This window comes from Triplophysa dalaica, chromosome 2 (assembly GCF_015846415.1).
Source record: "Triplophysa dalaica isolate WHDGS20190420 chromosome 2, ASM1584641v1, whole genome shotgun sequence".
Taxonomy (NCBI): Eukaryota; Metazoa; Chordata; class Actinopteri; order Cypriniformes; family Nemacheilidae; genus Triplophysa; species Triplophysa dalaica.
In genome coordinates, this window is record NC_079543.1 from 552501 (window position 1) to 574945 (window position 22445).

The window sequence follows — 22445 nt, forward strand, 5'->3', positions numbered from 1 at the left end:
CACTTGTGTTCCCTGGAAATTGTGACCTTGGCATTGCTTTCTTTAAACCGGCTCACCTTACAGAGAGAGAGAGAGAGAGAGAGACAGACAGACAGAGAGAGAGAGAGAGAGAGAGAGAGAGACGGGCTGGGTGTGTCCGCCTGTATAATGACACACTTGAACTCATAACAGAGTTTTGAGGTTTTGCTCAAACTGACACACAAATCTTTTCTGAAGAGTTTTACAAAAGGGTTCGTAGCACAACTTTGTGTAAGCGCACAAACGCTTCGTCCTCTGTGATTTCACAGGAATGTTTCTGTCTTAATGGTTGATGATGAACGTTCCCGTCACTTGGCTTAGTTTGGGATTTTACTGCCTCTAGAAGTCTGAGTGTGTTTTATCACTCTCTGAAGATCTCAAAGTCTGGATTTACCTCACTGACTCTTACACACAAACACTATGGATACATGTGCTGATGTGTTTGTGGCTAGGCTTGAGCGATGTCTTCATTCTTACACATTACTGAGAGAGCCGTGTTTTTGAAGTCATAAAATAATGGAATGTTGTGCAACAGAAAACCATTATTCCAGAGTGAAAGCAAACACACACACACAAAATGTGACAACTGTGAGATGCATAAAGGAATTCACATAAGTTAGCTTTCATCCAATGCAACTTCTTTCATGTCTTATGGACTTTTTGAATGAACTTCATATGTCGTATAGCAAGTGTTAGCATTAACTGTGGTTGTATTTTATGGTTGTATGGAAGCTCAATACCTGCTCAAGATCTCAGTCTTATTATTGTCATGGCGATCCAAGTGTTTAAGTTTGCGTCATGAAACGACACGCCTGCAACGTGCTAGCTCAGGCATTTGTGTACTTGCGTAGAGTGTTTATTGCTGTAGTCTGCTCTCGTTGTTCTTGGACATCTTGTATCGTTTGTGTTGATTATACTTAACAAACACACAACTTTCGAGTTTGAGAAATGGATTGCATGTGTGTAATCACATTTTTACGCGTTTCCAATGGTAACACAAAGTTGACATATAATTCAGAAGATGTAAGTTTGAGGCGAGACGTTTGGCTGTGTGGGGGTCTGTGAGATGATAACAGCGAGTTACTGGAAACCGTCTGTTTTCTGCAGTAGATGAAGGCCACGGCGTCCAATGAGGAAGTGACTGTTTGAAATGTTTCTCAGCATGTCATTGGCAGAGGCGTTTTGAAGTCAAGCGCTGGATCCTTCCTGCACTCACTGTGGGAAATGTTTTTACTGGTTTTAAAGCATGTTCACATTACTCTGACGTGTGTGGTTTACTCGTGGGTTAGTTTCCAGATTGAGGATGTGTGAATCTTTTACAGACAGTCTCACACACTTTTGAACACAAAAACTGCCCTTAAATCTCATTACTGTAACCACTTAAAATATGTTTTGCTAAAAAACAGAAGCCATGATGCCTAGCAAGTTTTTTATTAATCATATAGTGCATTATTAAAATGAATTATATTTAAATAGAAGAATAGACATGTAGCAGTTTTTAAGATGCGGAAATCGACCTGGATCAGTAATGAGAATAAAGTACACAGCATGACAAGAGAATATTATGTTTTTATTATTAGAGAACTATGAAGTAATCTGTTAACCTGGTAGCCATTTGAAAATTTCTGGCAGATGTTTCTTCCAAAAAAAATAGGGTGAGAATATCAGTCATGGACACTTTTCATTTACTGTTTCTTCATTTTTATTATACATGAAAATGTATTCAATTCTTTTTATTTAAATTTGGCTCTGTTTAAACTACAACATATTATACACTTGGACCAAACAGGATGTGTTACTCTAATAATTATTTCAGCAGAAAAAGCAATAAAATACAAAAATAATTAGTTTCTAATTAAGGTTGCTTGGAACACTATTTAGTAGTGTTTTTATGATCATTTTCTGTCTTACCAAATTAAATGTTTTATTATTCAAATCTATAATGTCATTTAGTTTCAGTGGTTTTGTGTGAATGACTCGTATACAAGTTCCTTTTTTCCCTTGTTGTTTAAATTAAATGTCACTTCTCTTGTGTGCTTTGATGTTATAAATATATATGAACTTCATTTTAACATGGTTTTTGTTCCTCCTTGCAGGAAAATAGACCAGACTGACATCACACTGACTGGGTGAACATTCACAGCTCTGTGTCTTCGCAAATAAATGACACCAGCAATCTGAAGACCCCACCGCTTGATTTCCAACTATCAGATCATTTTGGTCCGACAGGTCATCTGTCGCACTTTCTTTGAATGACCAGATGGCCACTCTTAAAGACGGGATTTGCTACAGCAATAGAAGTGTGGTTTTTTTCTACAATCTTAGCGAAAAGAATATCAGCGAATCCTGGGGGTCCAAGGACATTGCGGTGGTCTCTCTCGGAATGTTTGTCTGTTGCTTCGTGATCTTCGCCAACATCCTGGTCATGTTGGCCATTTTCATGAATCGCAGGTTCCATTACCCCATTTATTACCTGCTGGGAAATCTGGCGGCAGCGGACATGTTTGCCGGAATATCGTACTTGCATTTGATGTTCCACACCGGGCCCTGGACCAGCAAACTGAGCACGTATCAGTGGTTTGTGCGTCAGGTAAGAACGACGGTGATGTTGTGTGATCTATGAAGTGGTTTAGTTGTGTGGACACTTAAGGGTTAAAACCTGCATGGAGAACACATGAACACTTTGGCTGTCGAGCATTTGTGTTTGTTGGAATACTCCCAGGTTAAATACTTCAAGTCAATGTGAACTCAAAACTGACCCCTATTTACGTCTTAATCCCTAATGTCTAAGACACACGCAGCTCATGGTCTTTGTATGACAAAGGGAATTGACTGGTGATATCCGTCCAATAGTGTCCTTCCCGGTGTCTGAGGTCAAGTGAAATGGGTTGTGGATGGTGTATAAAGTCACATTCTGTGTTTCCCTCAGAAAATAATGCTATTTTTGAAGAACGATGAAGAAGCCTGAATCATTTTTTGCCATTCACTTTGAGTCAAAGCATCGTTATGTTTCTGAATCAGTTCCCGCTTGCACGAACAGAAATCCCTTAGGTGTAAGGTTAATGAGAAACAGGATGCAGGAAGAAACCTTAGGGTTCATTAAAAGAAACCTTAAGGGTGTCAATAATTATTTACTTAAGAACAGTTATGCTAGGCGTAAATTACTTTTCTACCTTAAAAAATTATCACACTCATTTTCAGAGATGAAATGAGACTAATGATATAGGAGTACACTGAAAAAATAAATTGTAGATTTTACTTGGTAAAATCCTCTGACATTTGCATTAAATGTTTTAAGTAAAATTTGCTGCTACTATTCAAGTACAACTTGCAAAGAAGACTAAAGTTGATTCTACTTATTAAATACATTTACTTTTTGTTAAAATATCAAGTAAATGTCACTTAAAGCAAACAAAAAATTACACTTAACAAAAACATGTGTCTAACTCAAACTTCATGGATCATTTACTTTCATATTGAAATATAATAATTTTATTTTTATGAAATGTAATTTTACAACATAGATGGTCAAGTTATACTGTAACTACTGGTAGGAGCACAGTTACTCCTCGATAAGTGAAATAACAAACTTCATGACTAATATTGAACCTCCGTCAGCCGAGGCACAAGCAGCGTTCTTCTCAACAACAATAACCACTTACAAAACAAATAATACCAAAACGCTCCTAAATCTCAAAGATAAATCAACAACACAATTTTTAACAACACTTAAAATGATAGATAATCTTGAAAATTAATCTCCTTCTGCAGTTAGAAGCAATGCATGCTGGGTACTACAGATCAACTGCCAGGATAGTTATATCTTCAAAAATGATTGATGTAGTCTCAACACAAAATAAATAATCTTAATATGACCAATTTAAATGGGTTTAACATAATACAATTGAGTTGGATTTTCTTAATAATTTGTTCAATTAAAATGACTTGAACAAAATAATTAAAATCTTAAAGGCGGGGATGTCCAATTTGTCTTAGCCGGTGTTGATGTTCAAATCACCAAAACAAAAACACCCCTACCCCCTTCTTTAGCTTTCGTCAAGCTCGACGTCCATCCTCTGTGCACCTTACTGCTGATTGGCTAGAGGGTTGTTTTGGTTCTCAGCCTGACTTTGTCTAAACAATCGGACACCCCGCCTTTAACCACCAAAATAAGTAGATTTTGTTCTCTAGACGTTATTTAAACTATTTGTTTTGTTAAAAACAGGAACGTCATTATATGAAGTATATTTGAATCACTTCTTTTCATAAAACATTGTAAGGCAGGTAATAATTATTTTCAGTGTAAGAAAAAATCAGTTTGATGCGTTATAGCGGATTGAGTTTTTTTTCTTTTTCGTATTTATATAGAAGAATAGCTTTATCGTCTTTAGTGTCGTCTTTTTTCCCGAATATTGTCCACAAGTCCGCTTATCTTTTTCCGTGTTTGGACACAAACTATCGTGGAATACTAAGTATAAAGACTTTTTGCAACGCTCCTATAGAAATCTCTTACCTTAGGAATCTTTTCCTCGTAGGAGAACCCTCACTAATGGACTTTTATTCAAGTCTGCACCCCCATTCAATCACCTTTTAGTAAAATAAGCAGGAAAGACTTGACAGGCTCACACACATCAAAGCATCTGTACTGCCAAATGATTTGGAGGATTAGATGTTTTTTGTCGTGTTATCAGTTGGAAGTAAATGTTAAATGCGATAACTCGTTCAAGACGCCAGACTGATAGTAAGATGTGTTGTGCTAGACAGCTGCTTTTATTTGAAAACAAGGTAACATTTGGTCTTTTTTTCCTCTAAACATCATAGAGCAAGCCTACTTTACACCACTTCAAGGTTCTTTCTGGTATGTTTATTTCATGAACAAACAGAAGATGTTCTTCCAGTACTATACTTGATTTGAACCGTGAGCAGCGTGCACCTGAAGTGGTACGAATACATCCATCTTATATCAAGTCGATTCTGATAACATTACAAATGATCATTTATCAGCCGATACCTCAGCATTCATGTTCTCTACACAGATGACAAATATTGAGCCTTCACATTGGGTTTGACCTGCAGTCTTGTGTCTTTGTGGAGAGTTTGCTTCCACAAAGAGAACTTCCTTTTTCAAATAATATCAATCAAATTGCAGTTGGTTACTTTTGATTTAAGCCATAACAACTCGAAAAATTCATCTAACTAACACAATAAAAGCATGATAACATAACAAAAACATGTTTTGGAACCAATCTCTTCTTGTGTTGTTAATGTGCTTGTGTCTTCCTCAGGGTTTAATAGACACCAGTCTGACCGCGTCTGTCATCAATCTGATGGCCATAGCTCTGGAGAGACATCAGACCATCTTCACCATGCAGCTACACAGTAAAATGACCAACCACAGAGTCGTGCTGCTCATCGCCGGCATCTGGGTCATCGCCGTAGTGATGGGCTTGATCCCTACTATGGGATGGAACTGTATGTGTAAAATCCTTCAATGTTCCACCATGGCTCCGCTCTACAGCCGCAGTTACCTGATCTTCTGGGCCGTGCTGAACCTCTCTGCGTTTACGGTCATGGTGGCCGTCTACACTCGAATCTTCATCTACGTGCGGCGGAAAACCCACCGGATGAGCCAGCACACCTCACAAGTCAAACACAAGGAGACGGTGGTTAACCTCATGAAAACTGTCGTCATGATTCTGGGTAAGACGGACACTATTTTGGTCATATCTGATGACACTTCAATGAAATCTCTTGTGACTGTATGCAGGGCTCTAGACTAACTTCTTTCACTGGTTGCACTGGTGCACCTAACTTCTTTTCTTAGGTGCACCAGTATAAAAGTTAGGTGCACCCAAATTTCGACCGCATCGCATTTAACTGATTTTACCAGTTCACCTTTTTTTTTCCATATAGGCAAAATTTACATGTAAACAATTAACTAACAATCTGGTCAACACAAAGTTCTTTATTTGAAACACAAATCTACAAGAAAGCTAACTTGCTGAAAAAGTGTTGGTGCTTAAAGTGCTTCACTGAACTGAAATTTAAGCTTAAAAGATCTCAAGATAAATGGACCAGGGCTTGACATAACCTGGTAGCATGACGGCTCCGTGTCAGAGCATTGATAATGATTTTTGGACGGATCAGGTCTTAACTTAACATTATTCACGAATAAGTTGTAAATTGTTCTTTTCATCTTCTCCCATCATCCACTGCTACATCCACTCTGTTTAACTGACGGCATTAGGCTGCTCATCTCTCTGTCTGACCGCAGCACAAGCGTTTTCAAACGTACACACCAGAGGTTGCGCTAGACTTTTTTTTGTGCGTCATTTTGACTGACCGGCTCGTAAAAAATCCGTCATAATCTATTATTACCCGTCACTATGGTGCAAGGTGGCGTTAGGGGGTAATAAGTATGTTTGTGACTTCATCATGCTATACTGGCGTCTCAGAACTTGTTGTATTTTAATACAACCGAATGTCCAATGAAGCCGTTGTTATTTACATTCATTTATATATTTAATGTTTATGTTATCTGAGAAAACCCAACACATGGTGCACATTTATATACAGTTTTTGATACCATATTCAAGCCCTTTCCAAATTAGTTTGTATTTTGCTCATATCTTGTGTATGTAACTAAAGTTATGGCTGAGGTCGACTGAAGAGCTATGATGTTCAGGAACAGAATTTGGAGAAAAACGTGATTAAAGTTAAGTGATGAAAATAAAGCACAACAGTCCAGTATCACAAGTAAAAGTCACTTTACAATTTAATAAAAAAACATTTCCTAGTGTTGAAGTCTATAAAAATACTGTACAAAACCGTTTGAATAAAACAAAAGTAAGGAAAATGGAACGAGAACGAGAGCTCTGCCATTATCACAACACAAGGAAACTAACAAACGTTACGGACAACAACTAATAAGCAGTGAATCAAGTTTTACATTATTTATCATGTGCAGTGTCTGGACTTTTTTTTTTGGCGGGGATAACTCCAGGTGCTGCAGACAGGGAGCTCTGTCATCTCATGAGAACATTGTATAAAAAACTTTTTCATACTTTACACAGGACTGGGGGGAAATGTGCATTGATACTCCTTCATTCTTCATGTTATGTGGTTTACTTTGATAGGTGAACTGTGTTTCCAGCGTCCCAGCGCGACATCTGACGGGTTTCTCAGATCACATCACATACTTCTAGTCCGTAACAGTGACAGGTGAACACACGCAGGTCGCTTCGCGAGCATATCACGCTGAAGGGAAACTGGGATTTACAAATTGCCCTCATTGTAAGATTTTTCTGTTATTGGTAAAAAAATCAACCTCTGGTAAACACACGCACAGGAATATCTGGACCACGACCAATCAGAGGGGGATCCGCCCTTCAGACTTTATTATCATGAGAATACCTGAGCAGGCTTGAAGAACACTGATGGAAAGATGTCTGGAGGCATTTCCTGGAACTCTGTAGTTGTGTCCCAATATGTGAGCTGTGTCCTTTGAAGTCTGCTCTTTAAGACCGAATGTGTCACAGCAGCGACTGAAGGCGGGGAAGACCGTCTCAGTTTCTTTAAACGTAGCCTCAAAATTGTGACCTTATTTCTCCTGGTTCTGAACGAATGTATCCTTCACAGCCTCAGCTTTCCTGAGATTCATTGCGCGCCTGTGACGTCTGGAATTTTTAAATAAGCATTCAAAACTTTAGATAAATAAAATCATGACATTCTCAAAAATGGGCACGCCATCAGTGTTTTAATATTAATGTGTCTTGCAGTGAATCGTAACCCTGTGGGGTTTTCTGTTGAGTTATCGTGCAGCCGTAGTATTCTGTTATTTGTAGCAACATGTGTGAATTGTTCTGACATGTTCTAATAGAGACAGGCGGAATGGTCAAATATCTATTTCACAGAATGAGTAATTCTATTTCACGGTTATGGTATATTTCATGGAACAATCTCCTTATAATTCTATATTTAATTCCTCATTTTTCTTAGATTGATTTAACTCATTTATTTTTTACAGTTCATTTAAATTCTCACCGTAGTTAAAATGTACTAAAGATATCAAATGAAGTTCTGATAATCAGATGTATTATTTATTCATATTTATCTCCTGGCTATATCATATGTATACAGTAGGAAGATTATTATCTGGCTTGTTTTGGCACTGCGAGTCAAGATGACTCCTCACGCGTCTCCAAAAACTAGAGCTAGAAGCGCGTCACATCAAAGCACTCTCACACGAGCATCATCCACATTTCAACTCAAGTTTCACCTGGAGTCTCCTGAAGTTAAACTTTATTAAAACTATTAACAGCTTTAAGAAACAACCTGACTTCTGACATACGTGTTGAGAATGAGCTTTTATATATGCTGGAGCAGATCCCTGCATGAGCACGAGTAACAGAGGCGCCGGACTGGAGCAGATCACTAAACTACAGACTGAAAGAAGGTCAAAAGAATATTTGATTTGTTACTAGATTTATTAATGCTGTGATCATCTGTGTCTCCATCGTCACTGAGCTTGTCTATATTGGTTGTTTGGGTCTTATCACATTGCATGCACATCGTGAGTCTGCACTTAAAGTAATGAATGTGATAAAAGTAACACATTGCTTTAAGAAAGAATTGTTTATCAAAGGGCTGTTGTAGATTTACGGTGTTGAATGATGCGCTGTGATTTATTCCTTATCACAGGATGTTAGGACATGATGTTATACACAAATGAACAAACAGACCCACACTCGTGTTCAGAAAAGCTGACCATGCTTTTCACAGTGACCACCCGTTCTCATATCAAACATCACAGGAAGTTTAGAGAATATTACACAAAGCAGCTGTCTACTGGAACTCACTGACACGCACACACACACACACACACACACACAAACAAACAAACACACACTGGATTGATCACTGGAGTGAACTGCGTTTGCCTGGACTTGTTCAACCGGACTGGCATGTTTTCACTCCTCCACTTTGCTCTACTTCACCGTTCCAGAGAGACATTCTGTGCATGTCCCGACAAACATCTGTCACACACACACTTACACACCGACTTAAGATCTTCTGGATATTTTCTCCACTTCCTCTTCATACATCAGCCTGCGGGTATTTGCGGGTGTGTGACACATTCAAGTTTCAGTATTGTGTTCGTGAAGAAAAGCTGATAGTGCTGTTCTCCAGCAACCACGAAAGAGCCAAAATCTTCAAGTGTGTGACAGGAATGCCCTTATATGGAGCCGGTTTGGGCGTGTTTTATGCAAATGACCAACCCTCGGGCACACGGCCGTTTGTTGACTTGTTAGGTTTATTTTGTGAATATATTTCAGATGTTCTGTGCTCTTTCTCGCAGGTTGCTTCGTGATCTGTTGGACCCCTGGTCTGGTGCTTCTCTTGCTGGACGGCCTGGATCTCACAACATCCGTTCTGAAGTATGAGAAGTTCTTTCTGGTGCTAGCGGAGTGCAACTCCTTCATGAATCCCATCATCTACTCATACCGAGACAAGGACATGCGGAACACCTTTAAGCGCATCCTCTGCTTCCCGTGTGTGCGGCATGACCAGACGGGGGAGCACTCGGGCGTCCGCTTCAACACCCTCGATCAAGAGGTACTGTCCGAGAGCAACGGAACCCACAGTCACCAGAGCAGCGTCAAACCCGGCCTCCAGCGTGCCGCTTAGCTCCGCCCCCAGAACTCCATTCACAGTCTTGTGTATCTAGTGGTTAAAGACTGATGGTCTTGGAGCGAAGCACAGAGCAAATGCTAACGAATTGCGTTACTTTTAAAAGTTCTATCAAAATGTTTCACTGAATGTTTTTGCGAAAATGTAACCACCCAAAATACAGCCAACTAACCCAAGCTTGCGGAACTGATCGGCTAGAAATCGAATCTCAGCTACTAACAGCTAACTAACACGTGCAGAGAGACGTTATAGGACTAAAAACTCTGACACCGTCAAACACGCTGATTTAATCCTTGTTTGCGTTTCTTACTTTGTCTCGTCTAACGTTTGTTTTCTTGTGTTTATTTTGTGCAGCGGAGACAGCGTGTGCTGCAGGAGTCTTTGGTCGTATGTAGATTTAGTTGCATTTTAATCTAACGACCAATCAGATCTCCTCCATTTTAACCTCTCACCTGCTGTAGGCTTTCACTAACCACTATGATCGTCTGATGTGTGAAAGTTGTAATGATGATGTTGATGATTGAGCGAGAGGTGCTTACTGCAGCGTTTCAGTCCAACAGATGTGCAGTGCAGTTTGTTATGCCGGAGGGTGTGCGTGTGTGCGTGTTTTGCATGTGTGCAGTACATGTGTGTGCGCGTACTGATCATAAATATTTGCACATTTGTCAGTGTGGTTTGTACAAAAACCTCAAGAGTTGCAAGCAAACAGGATGAACCACTTCAGCACAGAGAGAGACAGAGAGACAGAGAGACAGAGAGACAGAGAGACAGAGAGACAGAGAGACAGAGAGAGACAGAGAGAGACAGAGAGAGACAGAGAGAGACACAGAGAGAGAGAGAGAGAGAGAGAGAGAGAGAGAGTGTGGGTGTCTGTGTTTTCCATTTTTTTCCTTTAGTGTATTGTGTTGATACAGTACTGCATGCTAACATTCCGCTAACTCACCAGCAAGCTGCTTTATTCACAAGTTTCCACATCCTTCATGCACACTCGTGATTTTCTTTTTTAATCTTGTTTTTTGCTGTATTTTACAGTAGTATTTTATTTGTTCATAATCTTCTTTTATATCTCTGATGAGCGAGTGGCACATTTGATTTCTGTTGAACACTGTTATCGCCCGACACTTGTTGTTAAACGTGTGTTTCTGTGACACGCTTGTGACTCATGCTTGTTTGTGGCAAATGACAAAAAATCTGTAATGAATCATATTTTTAGGGCTTTATGTCCTTGTGCCAGGGCATTATTTCGATCAAAATGACTTGTTAGTAATTCCCCAAAATCTCATTCTTTTGACTTGCGTGGAGGATTAAGCTGCAATTTAATGTGAGTGAATTATATTAGAAACGCAAAGCAACACAATCGTAATGGTCCAGTAATACATTATACATTTTCTTAATTCAGAATATCTAGAGTGTAAATAATAATGGTCCGATGGTGAAATGAGCCTGTGGTTTGATGTAAACATGTGTTTGTTATCCTCGAGAGACACACAGACATAATTGTTCTGTGTTTGTAAAGACCAGGGTTGGGTTCCACTTCATTATGATGTTTGGAGAGACAGAAGACTTGAACCCTGTGTGTCCTTTCATCTGTTTCAATAAATCGTTGTGCTGTTATTTTTGTATAGAAATGAGTTTTAGGCGTTTTGTTGTTGAGAAATAAACCTCACCTCTGTCATTTCTCTCTTTGTTCTGCTGGGTTTGGTGTTTGTAATGGTTGTGTGTGTTTAGCGCTGGTACATTTGAATCACACTATTTCATTTCAGTTCTCCATCCTAAATCTGAAAACCAATCGAATCCAGTGTGTGATCTAAACTAATTCAGCGTTTCCTTCCAACATCCAGTTTAAACTTAAATTCAAGATTAAATTTTCAGTGAAGTCATCTACAACCGGAAGAATCGGTGATGATCGGAGTGAATTTATGTTGTGTTATAGGTTGAGTGTGGGATGTTCTGGAAGGATTTGTGAAGCAACAGCTTGGCCTATAGACATACGTGCACTACACAGAGTTTATGATGAAGTGCACGTATCTCTAGATGCTTCTCTGCACCTCAGGTCATCTATACATTCTGACAACCACATGTGCTCCTGAAGATTTGAAAATAAGGTCAAATAGTTATTTGCAGCCCTCTCCCTCTCTTCCTCTCCCTCCCTCTCCCTCTCTCCCTCCCTCTCCCTCTCTCTCCCCACCTCCCTCCCCCTCTCCCTCTCTCCCTCTCTCCCTCTCCCTCTCCCTCTCTCTCTCTCTCTCAGGCTCGTAGGGTGCGTGACGGTGACCCCGGTGAACAGGTGAATGGAGGCCAGGTTGTGCTTCGAGACGCTGAGAACATTCTGGAGTCCACAGACAGCTGAGATGAACGGCCTGAGCTCATCATAACGGGATATTTTTTAATGGACACGATTTTTTTGGGACTCCGTTTCCTGCAGTCTTGTGAAAGGTTCAGTTGAAGGTCAACGTAGTGAGCGTCCCGACTAAAGCTGCCTCACGTGACACAAACAAGTGTTGGTTTTTATAAGCATCATGTTTGTTTGATGTAGAGATCGTGTCGGTTCAAACTGTGAATGCATCGACTGTAAATATTTAGCGTTTTAACTGGGATTTTTTTATGAATCTGCACTATAGCGTTTGATTAAACAGAAGCTGAAAGAGTCATTGTGTGATCTCTTGTGTCGGTACACCTCATCGCACATATTAGCATTATTTTAATCATTTGGATGAGTTTGAGTGTCTGAATAACTGTATTAAGACCAGCTGAACGGGTCAAAGCTACAGGACTTGACCTCTGGATCTGGATCTGCTAGTGAAGGATCGTGAAGATGTTGACGGTGATATTGAGGTAAACGGCTGCTGTGTACTGGGTGCCCATATGAAAGGAAATATATGGGGATATACTGGAAAATATAATGTGATGTATTTCTACATCAATGAAAACAGCAGGTCGCATGTGTTGTAATACTGTAGTGTGTAGTGTTCTGTGTGTTTAACATGGAATGGTTTATTAATGTGAGGAAAGTGTATCTGCTTTGTACAGAAAAAACAGAATCAGTCACACACTGTTTTACATTAAATGAAGATCATTGGCAGAGTTGCATGAACACTCGAATGAGTCATCAGAACGTGTTTGTCTCTTGTGTGTTATAACTGATCAGATAAACGACCTCCAACTATTGTGAAGAGTCAACATTTCATCCAAAGCATCTACAAGTGATAGTTGGTCTGATTATTTCTGCAGGTGTCAGATGATTTGACTCGGAGCCGATGGTGGTTGATTATCCAGCTTCTGTTCTGCAAACTGACTAGAAAGAAGAGATTTCAAGATTTCACTTCATTTCAAACATGCACTTTAGAAGTAAAACTAACTACATGTTAACTAGCTGTCAGTCATGACACTGTTAACATGCACACATCTGACACACGTCTGCATTTACATCTGCAAGACATAGTTTGCTCATCTCTGAGACGTCAGATGTCATATAGACCTCTAGAATATGAATTGAAAAAACAACTTGTAAATTTGGCTTGAAAAAAAATTTGTGCAAATTGTTACGAGGATTTTATATTATTTAGTTTTTATTCAAGTACAATTTACTAACCAGAATTAAGGACATTATACTTATTAAATACATTTAGTTTTTCTTAAAATATCGAGTAAATGTTACTTAAAGTAGACAGAAAGAATTTACTCTGAACAACAACATGTGTCTATCTCAAACTTCATGGATCACTTACTTTCATATTGAAATATACCATTTTTTTTCAAGATGGATTGTCAACCAAGAGAGACTGGTGGTCTCTGTACTGGCATTACTCCTTCATAAGTGAAATAACACACTTAGTGACTCATATGGTGCCTCCCTCAACCGAAGCACAAGCAGCACTATTCTGAACAACGATAACAACTTAAAAAACCCAAACTTAAGAACAATACCAAAAATCTCAAAGATCAAATCAACAAAACACAAACAAGTCTTTCTTTGTTCCGGTCAACATTCTGTTAATCTTGAAAATTTGTATTCTTATGCAGTCAGACGCAAAGCATGCTGGGAACTACAGATCAACTGCCAAGGGAGCTATATCTACGAAAAGGGTTGATGTAGTCTCAACACAAAATAATAAAGTAAACTTAATTAGACCACAATAGAATTGAGTTGGATTTAAATAATAATTTCTTCAATTAAAATTCCTCAAAATAATTCGATTTTTAATTACCAAAATTAGTAGCTTTTATTACCAAGATTTTTACATTATTTTTACAAAAAACATTTGCCCAAAAAGGAACATAATTATATTAAGTATATTTAAATAATTTGTTTTCGTAAACTCTACTAAGGCACATAATCCTTTCTTCAGTGTGTCTGTAGGATTCAGAATGGATGTTAAACTGCTCTTTCTAAGATGTTTAGCAGATGTTTTTACACACCAGATGTTCTCCAGATCTTCATGTGCTAGCTGAGGAGAGTATTAATATTCTCCATCCACATTTAACCACATCAACTAATTCTCACATGTGTTCATAACATCTAAAGAGAAGATGTAAGTTCTTAATCCAGAATCAGCAGAATAAAATGTTTGCAGATATTAAGCCTCTTATCTTAGTTAAATGCTCCTATTGAAATTAAGTGGTACCAAAACTTTGCGAGCGAGCAAAAATGTTTGTATACAAATCACAACAGCAAGATCAAGATCAAGATCACATTGTGCCTAACTTGTTTACAGTACACACGATTTTGTTTACTTAAACTACTACAGCGTTTTTTATGTTTTATTTCAGAATACAAACAAGTACAGACAAACACGTATGAGTCAGAAATGATAAAATGGCGACATGAAAAGTGAAACTAACTTGATCAGGATAGTGTCTAGCGGGAGACACATTACGTCATCTCAACTCTTTACTCTCATTGGTGTTTACAGCATGACATCACCGGCCATCTAAAGAAGATCAAGTCAAGGTTTACATTTTGTTTTCAGCTAATAGCTAAATGTTATCAAGAGACAAACAGACAATCGCACGATTAATTCATCCGTTTACGAACACTCACAGCAATGAAGGCAAACCTGTTTCTGATTTATCCCTTTAAATGAGTCTGAGGTAACAGGAATGTCTGATTGTTTTATAATGATTGATCAGAAATGAATATAGGATCAGTTCTGTCTGATTATATGTGCTAATGACAAAGAGAAAGAGAGATGTTGTGTTTATTTCTGTTGGTGTTAAACCAGTGTCACAAGTCATGAGCCGTTTCCTAATGGATTATGTTATTCAGATGAAGCTAGAGTTTTGCTTTGAAGCTAAAGATGTTCATAAGCAGGTCTTCAGGATGTTGAACTCAAACCTTGTCTTTTGCCAGTGATTTCACAAAAACACAAGAGAACGTTTTACTGATAAAATTAATCATGGTAGTAGAGTTTTTTGCGAGATCTTTTAGTAACGTGAGTATGGAGGTTTGACGGTACATAGGGAGCATTAAAGCTTGATTTAGGCAAGACAAGTTTATTTATATAGCACATTTCATACACAAGGGCAATTCAAAGTGCTTTACATAAAATGATTGAAAAAGAGAAATAAGACGTATCATTAAGATGCAAATGATTTAAAATCACAAATACAACTTTAGACTTTAAGAAACAATAAAGTGTATATGTATAGAAAGAATAAGAACAAAATAAATTAGAAATAGAAGTGCAGTTGATGTCAACGAACATTTACATGAAATGTTACATGAGAATGTCAGAAAACTATGATGCATAATCTAATCCATAATGTTTTGAAATGTGATTGTTTCATTAATACTGCTCATTAGAACAAGAAGAATAATGACCGGGACCAAGCAAGACCTGATGCTCTGGACAAAGGCGAATATACAGTAGACCAGCAAAAGTATGTCGTCTTTACTCTGTCCAGTTAACCGTCACATATTAACAGTTTACATTTCATTTAAAAATTTGGCAGACGCTTTTATCCAAGTGACTGTTCCTGAGTATATTGCCATCCCTGGGATTGAACCCATGACTTTGGTGTCATTAGCGCCATGCTGAGCGTCGTGAGAATGGGTCAAAGGAAAGCCATTCAAATGCTTCTTTCACTTTGGGCAACAGTAACATGTAAGTGCGTACGACAGAACTCGGATCTAGCGTGTGAATGATCACCGACGAGGGTTGGATTTCCAGATCTGTGGCATTGAGGTCGAAGTAGGGTGACACCGGATCATTGAACGCTGTGTGAAAAGTGTGAAGGTGAACTGGCCCACGAGGGAGGATGCTGTAGAAGGACAGCGTTCCTCCTGCGCAGTCCAGAAACACCCCGACTGTGCTGCTCTTGGGCATAACCCCGATTGCTATCGATCTAGTCTGGAACTTGTCTTCATGCACGGCGACGTATTGGCCGCTGCTGCAGCAAAGGTGTAGAACCTTTTTAGTAAAGCTCATGACTTTTGTCTTGAACTTCACTCCAATAGAAACCATAAAGCCTTTCCAGTCCACCTGCCAGTAGAAGCGTCCACCTGACAGCATTTCTCTGCAGAACGCTTTACACCAGGACTTTTCTTTCGCCGAGTCAGACTCTGAGTCCGAGTCGTATGACAGAAAATGGCCCTCAGGTAATCGAACAACCCCTTTATTGTCGCTGGACATCGTCAGAGCTGAGTCTGTTGTCATTGGGTTGAGTGTGAGCTCATGGTGGTCTACAATCACAAATAACACAATGAATAGAACACATGCTAATGTGTTAAAAATGTCTCAGCACAGAGAATTTCTTACATTTCCAGAGGCCCCGTATGATTCGAAGAGGTCCAACATGATCCAGTCTGAAGAAAAGAATATCAGATCACACATCACAAGAGACGACATCCCAAATGGTCTTATTTAATATCAGATGAAAGAATAAATAAACTTACAGAGCAAATGAATATCAATTTCTTTCAACCATTAATGGAACATTTTGGTTTTTATTTCGAAAACAACCATTTTTTGACCAACACTCTTAAAAATAAAGGTGCTTCACCATGCCATAGAGGAATCATTTTTGTCTAAATGGTTCCATAAAGAATCTGAAGAATCTTTCTGTTCCACAAAAGGTTCTTTGTGGAGAAAAGGTTCTTCAGATGATAACAAGGTAAAATAGAGATGGTTCTTTAAAGAACCTTTGACTGAATGCTTCTATGTGGAATCAAAACTGGTTCTTCAACAGTGGCCTTCACAGGAATGATTTGCCGGAAATACCCTTCTTTGTTGTGCACCGCAAGAACCTGATGGAATTTTAGTTCCAGAGAACCTTTTTGTAGGAACACTTCAGCTCATTCTCCGAGGCAGGGTCCAAACCAGCAGGGAAGCAACGACCCACGACGTAAGCAAACACTGATTGGCCGAACTTCTGATGTTTGTTGCTGTAGAGCAGCTAACGTCACAAAATACCGTAGTTCCATTTGCCGATGCGAATGCAATTGGGGCCTGAGGGAGAACTTAGATCACGAATGGCAGCCCTCTTTATTTTTAAGAGTGAATTTGGTTTCATAAGATGACTATTTGAATCGTACGTGTTTTATTTTAACGATGATGTTTGGAAAATGTGCTTTTCAAAACTTCACCTGAGTATCTCCAGAGCACAGTGTGTATCATCACGTCTATCAGAGAGCTTTTGAACGCCTAGATATCCAGGGTGATTGTAGCTCAGGTCGAGTTCTCTCAGGTGTGACGGGTTTGAACTCAGAGCTGAAGCCAAATTACAACATCCTTCATCTGTCACCATACAACCTGACAACCTACAAACACAAAACAGGTGTGAGTGAGAGCAACAGACGTAGATCTTAACAAGATCTGTGCGGTTTCTCACCCCAAACGTCTGAGGATACTGTTCTGTAGACCAGCAGAGATCAGCTTCACTCCTGAATCCCTCAGGTCATTGTTACTCAGATCAAGCTCTCTCAGGACAGAGAAGCAGCTCAGTGCTACTGCCAGATACAGACACGAGAATCCTGAGAGCGCACAGTCTCTGAGCCTTAGAATGACAACAAGGAGCATGAGAAGATGAGTCGTGAGCAAGCAGAATCATCGATGAGGATGTCAGTCACCTCAGTATCTGCAGCTGACAGCGAGGACTCGATAATCCAGCGCAGAGCTGCTTCAGTCCTGCATCTCCAATCCAGCTGCTGCTCAGATCCAGATCAACCAGGAATGAGTCTTCCAGAGCCAAAGACAGTAGCTTGCAGGATTCCACACTAACCTGACAGCCGGACATACTAAAACATGACAAAACTATCATTATACTGAAGCTTGAAACTTGTGTCTCTTTCTTACACTTGAAACTCAAAGATCTTCACCAGAGTTTCATTAGCTCACAGCTGGGACTCAAGACACCTCGAGAGATTCGCTCGACTCCATCTGTAGTGAAGTTATTGTAGCCAACATTGAGCTCCGTCAGTCTGGATTCAGACGATTCGAGTGCTAATGCCAGAGTATTGGTGCAGTCGTCTTTGAGGCCGCAAGAAAACACTCTGCAATGAAAAACAATCCAGTTATTGAAGTGATCTCTAGTTTTAGATCGACATTCATCTGTCAGTTTAATTAAGGGGTTCATAGACTAAGGGGCAGTTCATGGACTTTTCTTTATTCTTCTGCAGACATTTGAAAGAATCCAACAGTGACCAGAGAATGGAGTTGTGTTAGGGTCCTCAATTTTTACTTGACACTGTTAACATATTTTCAAGACGAAGTTCCTTTTTCTCTGGCATAAACAAATGATGACAGAATTTGCATCTATGTACGTAATACCTCAGTGTCTGCGGTTGAATCTGAGGTCCAAACAGAGCGGATTGAAGAAGATATGTTCCTCTTTTCTCCAGGTTGGTATGACTGAAGTTGACAGACTGGAGTCTACAGTAGGGACTCTCCAGTCCACGACAGAGAGGTGAAAGGTCACGCAGACACTGCCAACTGATGTCCAATTCTTCCAGTACTGAGTTCTGAGGCTTTAGAAGAGCAGAGGTGATGACCTCACAACATTTCTGTGTGAGTGTGCACGCTGATAATCTGGAGATTTAAAAAGCAATGTCATCTACTAAAATCTGCAACAAGGATTTATGTGTCCCTGACTGTTGGTCATATGATGTATGTTGTTTATCAAGAGAAATGACAGTACTCACATTGCCTTTCTGCAGTTCCTCACCGCTGGCACCAGTCTCTGCCTGCCCTCGTCTGTCGTGTTGTATTTACTTAGGTCCAGTTCTTCCAGAACCTCCTCTGACATCTGTATTATGTAGGCCAGAGTGGAACATTGGGCAGCGGTCAGTTTCTGTCCCCTCTGTAGCTCAGAGATGGTAAAACTCTGAATCTCTTCTATCATGGAGTGATCCCCGAGCTCCATCAGACAGAAGAGGAGGTTAATGCATCGTTCCGCAGACGGAGTCTTACGATTGTCTTCCTCTTTAAGCTTCGTCCTGATGTACTCCGTTGTCTTCTGATAATCGAGCTGACCTCTGTCCGCCGTTAGCTGAAAGGACTTTAGTAATGTCTGACAGCAGTCATGGGAGATGCCAAGAAGGAAGCGCAGGAAGAGATCCAGATGTCCGCTGGTGCTTTCCAGAGCTACGTCGATGGCACATCTCTGGAAGTCATGCAAGCTTTCCTCTTCCACAGAAGCTGTCTTTTGGTCTTCATGTCCAGGTAGATCATACTCGTCGCCATAGTCATCATAAAAAGTGTATTGCTGCTTTCGGGGAGTCTTCAGCAGATTGACTTTCTTCACAACACTTGTGTGATACACAAAGAGCGCCGCCAGATATTCTTGAAAGCTGAGGTGCACAAAGCTGTATTTGCTCTCTGAGAACATGGAATCTTCCTTTATGAGTATCTGTGTGCAGACGGCAGACCACACGGATGGCTCATTTACATCAATGCCGAACGTCCTCAGCTCCTTCTCACTGAACAAGAGATTGCTCTTTAACAGGTTTTCAAAGGCCAGACGCCCAAGAATGAGGACAGTCTCCACATCTGAGTCGTGCAGGTTAGGTAGATTATCTTGTTTGATTCCAGGCAGGTATTTCCTCTTATTTTCATTGATCTGGATGAGAAGGAAGCGTGTGTACATCTCAGTCAGAGAGGAAGAGATCTGCTCAGGTTCTGTTTCCAGCACTTTCTGTAAAACGTTTGCAGTGATCCAACAGAAGACTGGTATGTGACACATGATGTGGAGGCTTCTCGCTCTTCTAATGTGTGACATGATTCTGCTGGCTTGATGCTCGTCGCTGATTCTCTTCCTGAAATATTCCTCCTTCTGAGCGTCGTTGAATCCCTGGATTTCTGTCACACGTGTGATGTATTCTGCTGGAATCTTGTCCCCGGAGGCTGGTCTGGAGGTGATCCACAACTGCGCGGACGGAAGAAGATTTCCTTTTATGAGATTGGAGATCAGATCGTCCACTTCGGCTGTTTTATTGACATCACAGACTCTTCTACGATCAAAATCTAGGTTAAGTCGACTTTCGTCCAGCCCGTCGAATATAAACACAACTTGACTTTTGTCATAAATCTTCTTGTTTCAGCATCTTGAAGTTCAGGATGAAAGTCCAGCAGAAGTTTGTGAAGACTGTAGCGATGCTCTCGAATCAAGTTCAGCTCTCTAAACGGAAGCAGGAATATGAAATCTACGTCCTGATTGGCTGTTCCCTCGGCCCAATCCAGAATGAACTTGTGCACAGAGACTGTTTTTCCAATTCCAGCGATGCCTTTAGTAAGAACTGTTTTTATATGACCGGTCTGGTCTCCTAACGGTTTGAAGATGTCATTGCAGTTGATGGGTTTTTCTCTGTCCTCTTGTTTCTTTATGACGTTATCAATCTGCCAGACCTCATGTTCAGTGTTCACCGTGTCTCTTTCTCCCTCTGTAATATAAAGTTGTGTGTAGATTCTGTTCAGGAGAGTCTGGTTTCCTCTTTTGACAAGACCTTCATGTATTCTCTCAAACTTCTTCTTCAAACTGATTTTCAATCTTTCACTGAGTTTGACTGAAAAACAATAAAAAAAACATCAGCAGAAAAGTTGTTTACCACAGAATCATTTCATAATGATACTGACATGTTTTCTGGCATTACCTCTGAATGAATCTGCATGTTGAGACTGCTCGCTGTTCACTGCTAAGACACAAACACAAGAGGGTCAGAGCAATGACAGCTACAACTTGACAGATCGTGATTCTCTCCTGAGTGGAGTTTGTGTTATTTACGCTTGATTCTTCTTAATAGGTGTTGGTTTCTAAAAAAAAACTAGTGAACAAAAATAAAGCTGTAAACACTTCTCACCTGACGCCTCCACGCGTGTTGTGATGTTGATGTTAACTGATCCTGTCACCTGACACCCAACCACCTGAGGAACGTTAGCGATGCCACCGGTACTGGCCACCACAGAAGCTGTATGAGACAGAGAATCACTCAGACGCTCTGGACGTTCCTCCATGTTTTCATCAGGAATTGGGTGTGAGCTGTAAGAGTTTAAGAGATCAGTCCTTTACTACTTTTGACTACCCAGACATGTCACATAAAGAACTGGAAAACATCTGCTTTGTAAAAACATCTGATAAACATCTCTGAAAGGGCAGTTTTACATCCGTTCTAAACATTTTACAGACGTCTTCTAAAGTTCTATATGACATCCGACAGCAGACATCTTAGTATTGCGGATCAATCAACCCGTAAAAAGGCCTTGCATCAAATAGGCGTCTGCCAGATGATTGTATCAGGTTACACAATAATAATTATATTTCGAAGACGTTTATCGGATGTTTTCCAGATCTTTGTTATACAGCTCGTTGGAATGCTTGATTCTGATTGGCCTGTAGTCGCGACATTCGCAGGTTCGTTATTCCCAGAAAACAATCTGTTACATTTAATAACAAATGGCAGGTTTTGCTGTCAAATTGACTATATATATATATATATATATATATATATATATGTCATAAATGACATTATATTTACAAATGTTTAAACCAAATCGTCGATTCTTCCCTTAAAACCAAAAGGAAGGTCAACATGAGTTAATAAAATATTTCAAATTCACATTTCATGTCCAGTTTTTTTCTCATGTGGCATGTAGCCTTGTAATAAGCGGAATAATGTACAAGCAGCCGGGTGTTATCGCAGAAACGAGCCCCTTCAGTGAGACACAAGACCCTCCACTGAACACACAGTCGAGGATTATTTCTGTCTGTACATTATCACTTACTTAGCAGACACACCTGTGCTGTCAGTCAGTGATCGATGGGGGTGACAGGATGATGGCGGATGTCTTCAGTCAGCTGTCACATTATCTGCGCACATTTCTTCTACCGAGCGCAACATCATTTCTGCTTCCCTGATGAGATTTATGCGCGAATAAAACATCCGAACGTTATGTTTGAGTTTACCTCACTATCCGTTACGAAACTTGTATTCATCCTAAACTACATACATCAGTCTGAAAATACTGAGGCGCCAAACAACTTCCGTATGTTCAACAGTTTTATGAGTAATGATTCATTCTCATTTCTCACATTCCCATTGAACTCCAGAAACATCAATAAAATAGTCAATGTAGCACTACACGTAATCTACATGAACTATAATGCAATGTATGGAAATGTAAACGATCGTTTTACCTTTTTTACAACTTTACCTTGAGACAGGATTGATCGACAGCCAATCGAATTCACTCATGATGTTTCTTTCCTTCTTTACATCCGCCCTCTCTAGCACGCGATTGGCTGCA

General features: G+C 39.8%; 3 protein-coding genes across 11 annotated transcripts in view; 1 reads left to right on the plus strand and 2 right to left on the minus strand.

The window, feature by feature from the left end:
• lpar2b (lysophosphatidic acid receptor 2b) overlaps positions 1–12336 on the plus strand; it is a 13980-nt gene extending 1644 nt beyond the window's left edge. Inside the window, exons 2-5 of one of the 2 annotated variants that reach the window (XM_056769387.1) lie at positions 2115–2608; positions 5304–5718; positions 9377–9633; positions 11960–12336. In XM_056769387.1, coding sequence (XP_056625365.1) covers positions 2279–2608; positions 5304–5718; positions 9377–9633; positions 11960–12058 — 1101 coding nt within the window. In that variant the 5' untranslated portion in view covers positions 2115–2278 and the 3' untranslated portion in view covers positions 12059–12336. Of the gene's footprint in view, positions 1–2114; positions 2609–5303; positions 5719–7154; positions 7240–9376; positions 9634–11959 lie in introns of those variants that run through there. The other variant, XM_056769397.1, reaches the window with a different exon arrangement.
• A 2845-nt stretch (positions 12337–15181) lies between these two features.
• LOC130437034 (NACHT, LRR and PYD domains-containing protein 3-like) lies at positions 15182–20161 on the minus strand. Its single transcript, XM_056768142.1, has 8 exons — positions 18848–20161; positions 18477–18734; positions 18026–18199; positions 17777–17944; positions 17539–17703; positions 17294–17467; positions 16467–16513; positions 15182–16390 (listed from the first exon to the last, which is right to left on the minus strand). The coding sequence occupies exons 1-8, from the start codon at positions 19921–19923 to the stop codon at positions 15732–15734; spliced, it is 2721 nt and encodes a 906-aa protein (XP_056624120.1). The 5' UTR covers positions 19924–20161; the 3' UTR covers positions 15182–15731.
• Positions 20161–22442, minus strand: LOC130437959 (NACHT, LRR and PYD domains-containing protein 3-like). Of its 8 annotated transcripts, none has more exons than XM_056769689.1 (5): positions 22336–22387; positions 21937–22052; positions 21002–21180; positions 20795–20836; positions 20161–20707 (listed from the first exon to the last, which is right to left on the minus strand). In XM_056769689.1, exons 3-5 carry the CDS (start codon positions 21153–21155, stop codon positions 20169–20171), a joined length of 735 nt encoding a protein of 244 aa, XP_056625667.1. In that variant the 5' UTR covers positions 21156–21180; positions 21937–22052; positions 22336–22387; the 3' UTR covers positions 20161–20168. The 8 variants fall into 8 exon arrangements, with proteins under 8 accessions (XP_056625667.1, XP_056625643.1, XP_056625676.1 ...); XM_056769665.1 differs by having other exon boundaries at positions 21924–22052; XM_056769698.1 differs by having other exon boundaries at positions 22353–22382.
• Positions 22443–22445: the final 3 nt, after the last annotated feature.

Coding starts and splice junctions, on each gene's coding strand:
- LOC130437034 (XM_056768142.1), bottom strand. CDS start 19,923: ATGTCACACATTAGAAGAGCGAGAAGCCTCCACATCATGTGTCACATA. Junction 18,735..18,847: donor AGGAACTGCAGAAAGGCAAT/GTGAGTACTGTC, acceptor TTAAATCTCCAG/ATTATCAGCGTGCACACTCA. Junction 18,200..18,476: donor ATTCAACCGCAGACACTGAG/GTATTACGTACA, acceptor TTTTCATTGCAG/AGTGTTTTCTTGCGGCCTCA.
- LOC130437959 (XM_056769648.1), bottom strand. CDS start 22,393: ATGAGTGAATTCGATTGGCTGTCGATCAATCCTGTCTCAAG. Junction 21,181..22,352: donor TCGATCAATCCTGTCTCAAG/GTAAAGTTGTAA, acceptor AAACTCTTACAG/CTCACACCCAATTCCTGATG. Junction 20,708..20,794: donor ACATGCAGATTCATTCAGAG/GTAATGCCAGAA, acceptor ATTGTTTTTCAG/TCAAACTCAGTGAAAGATTG.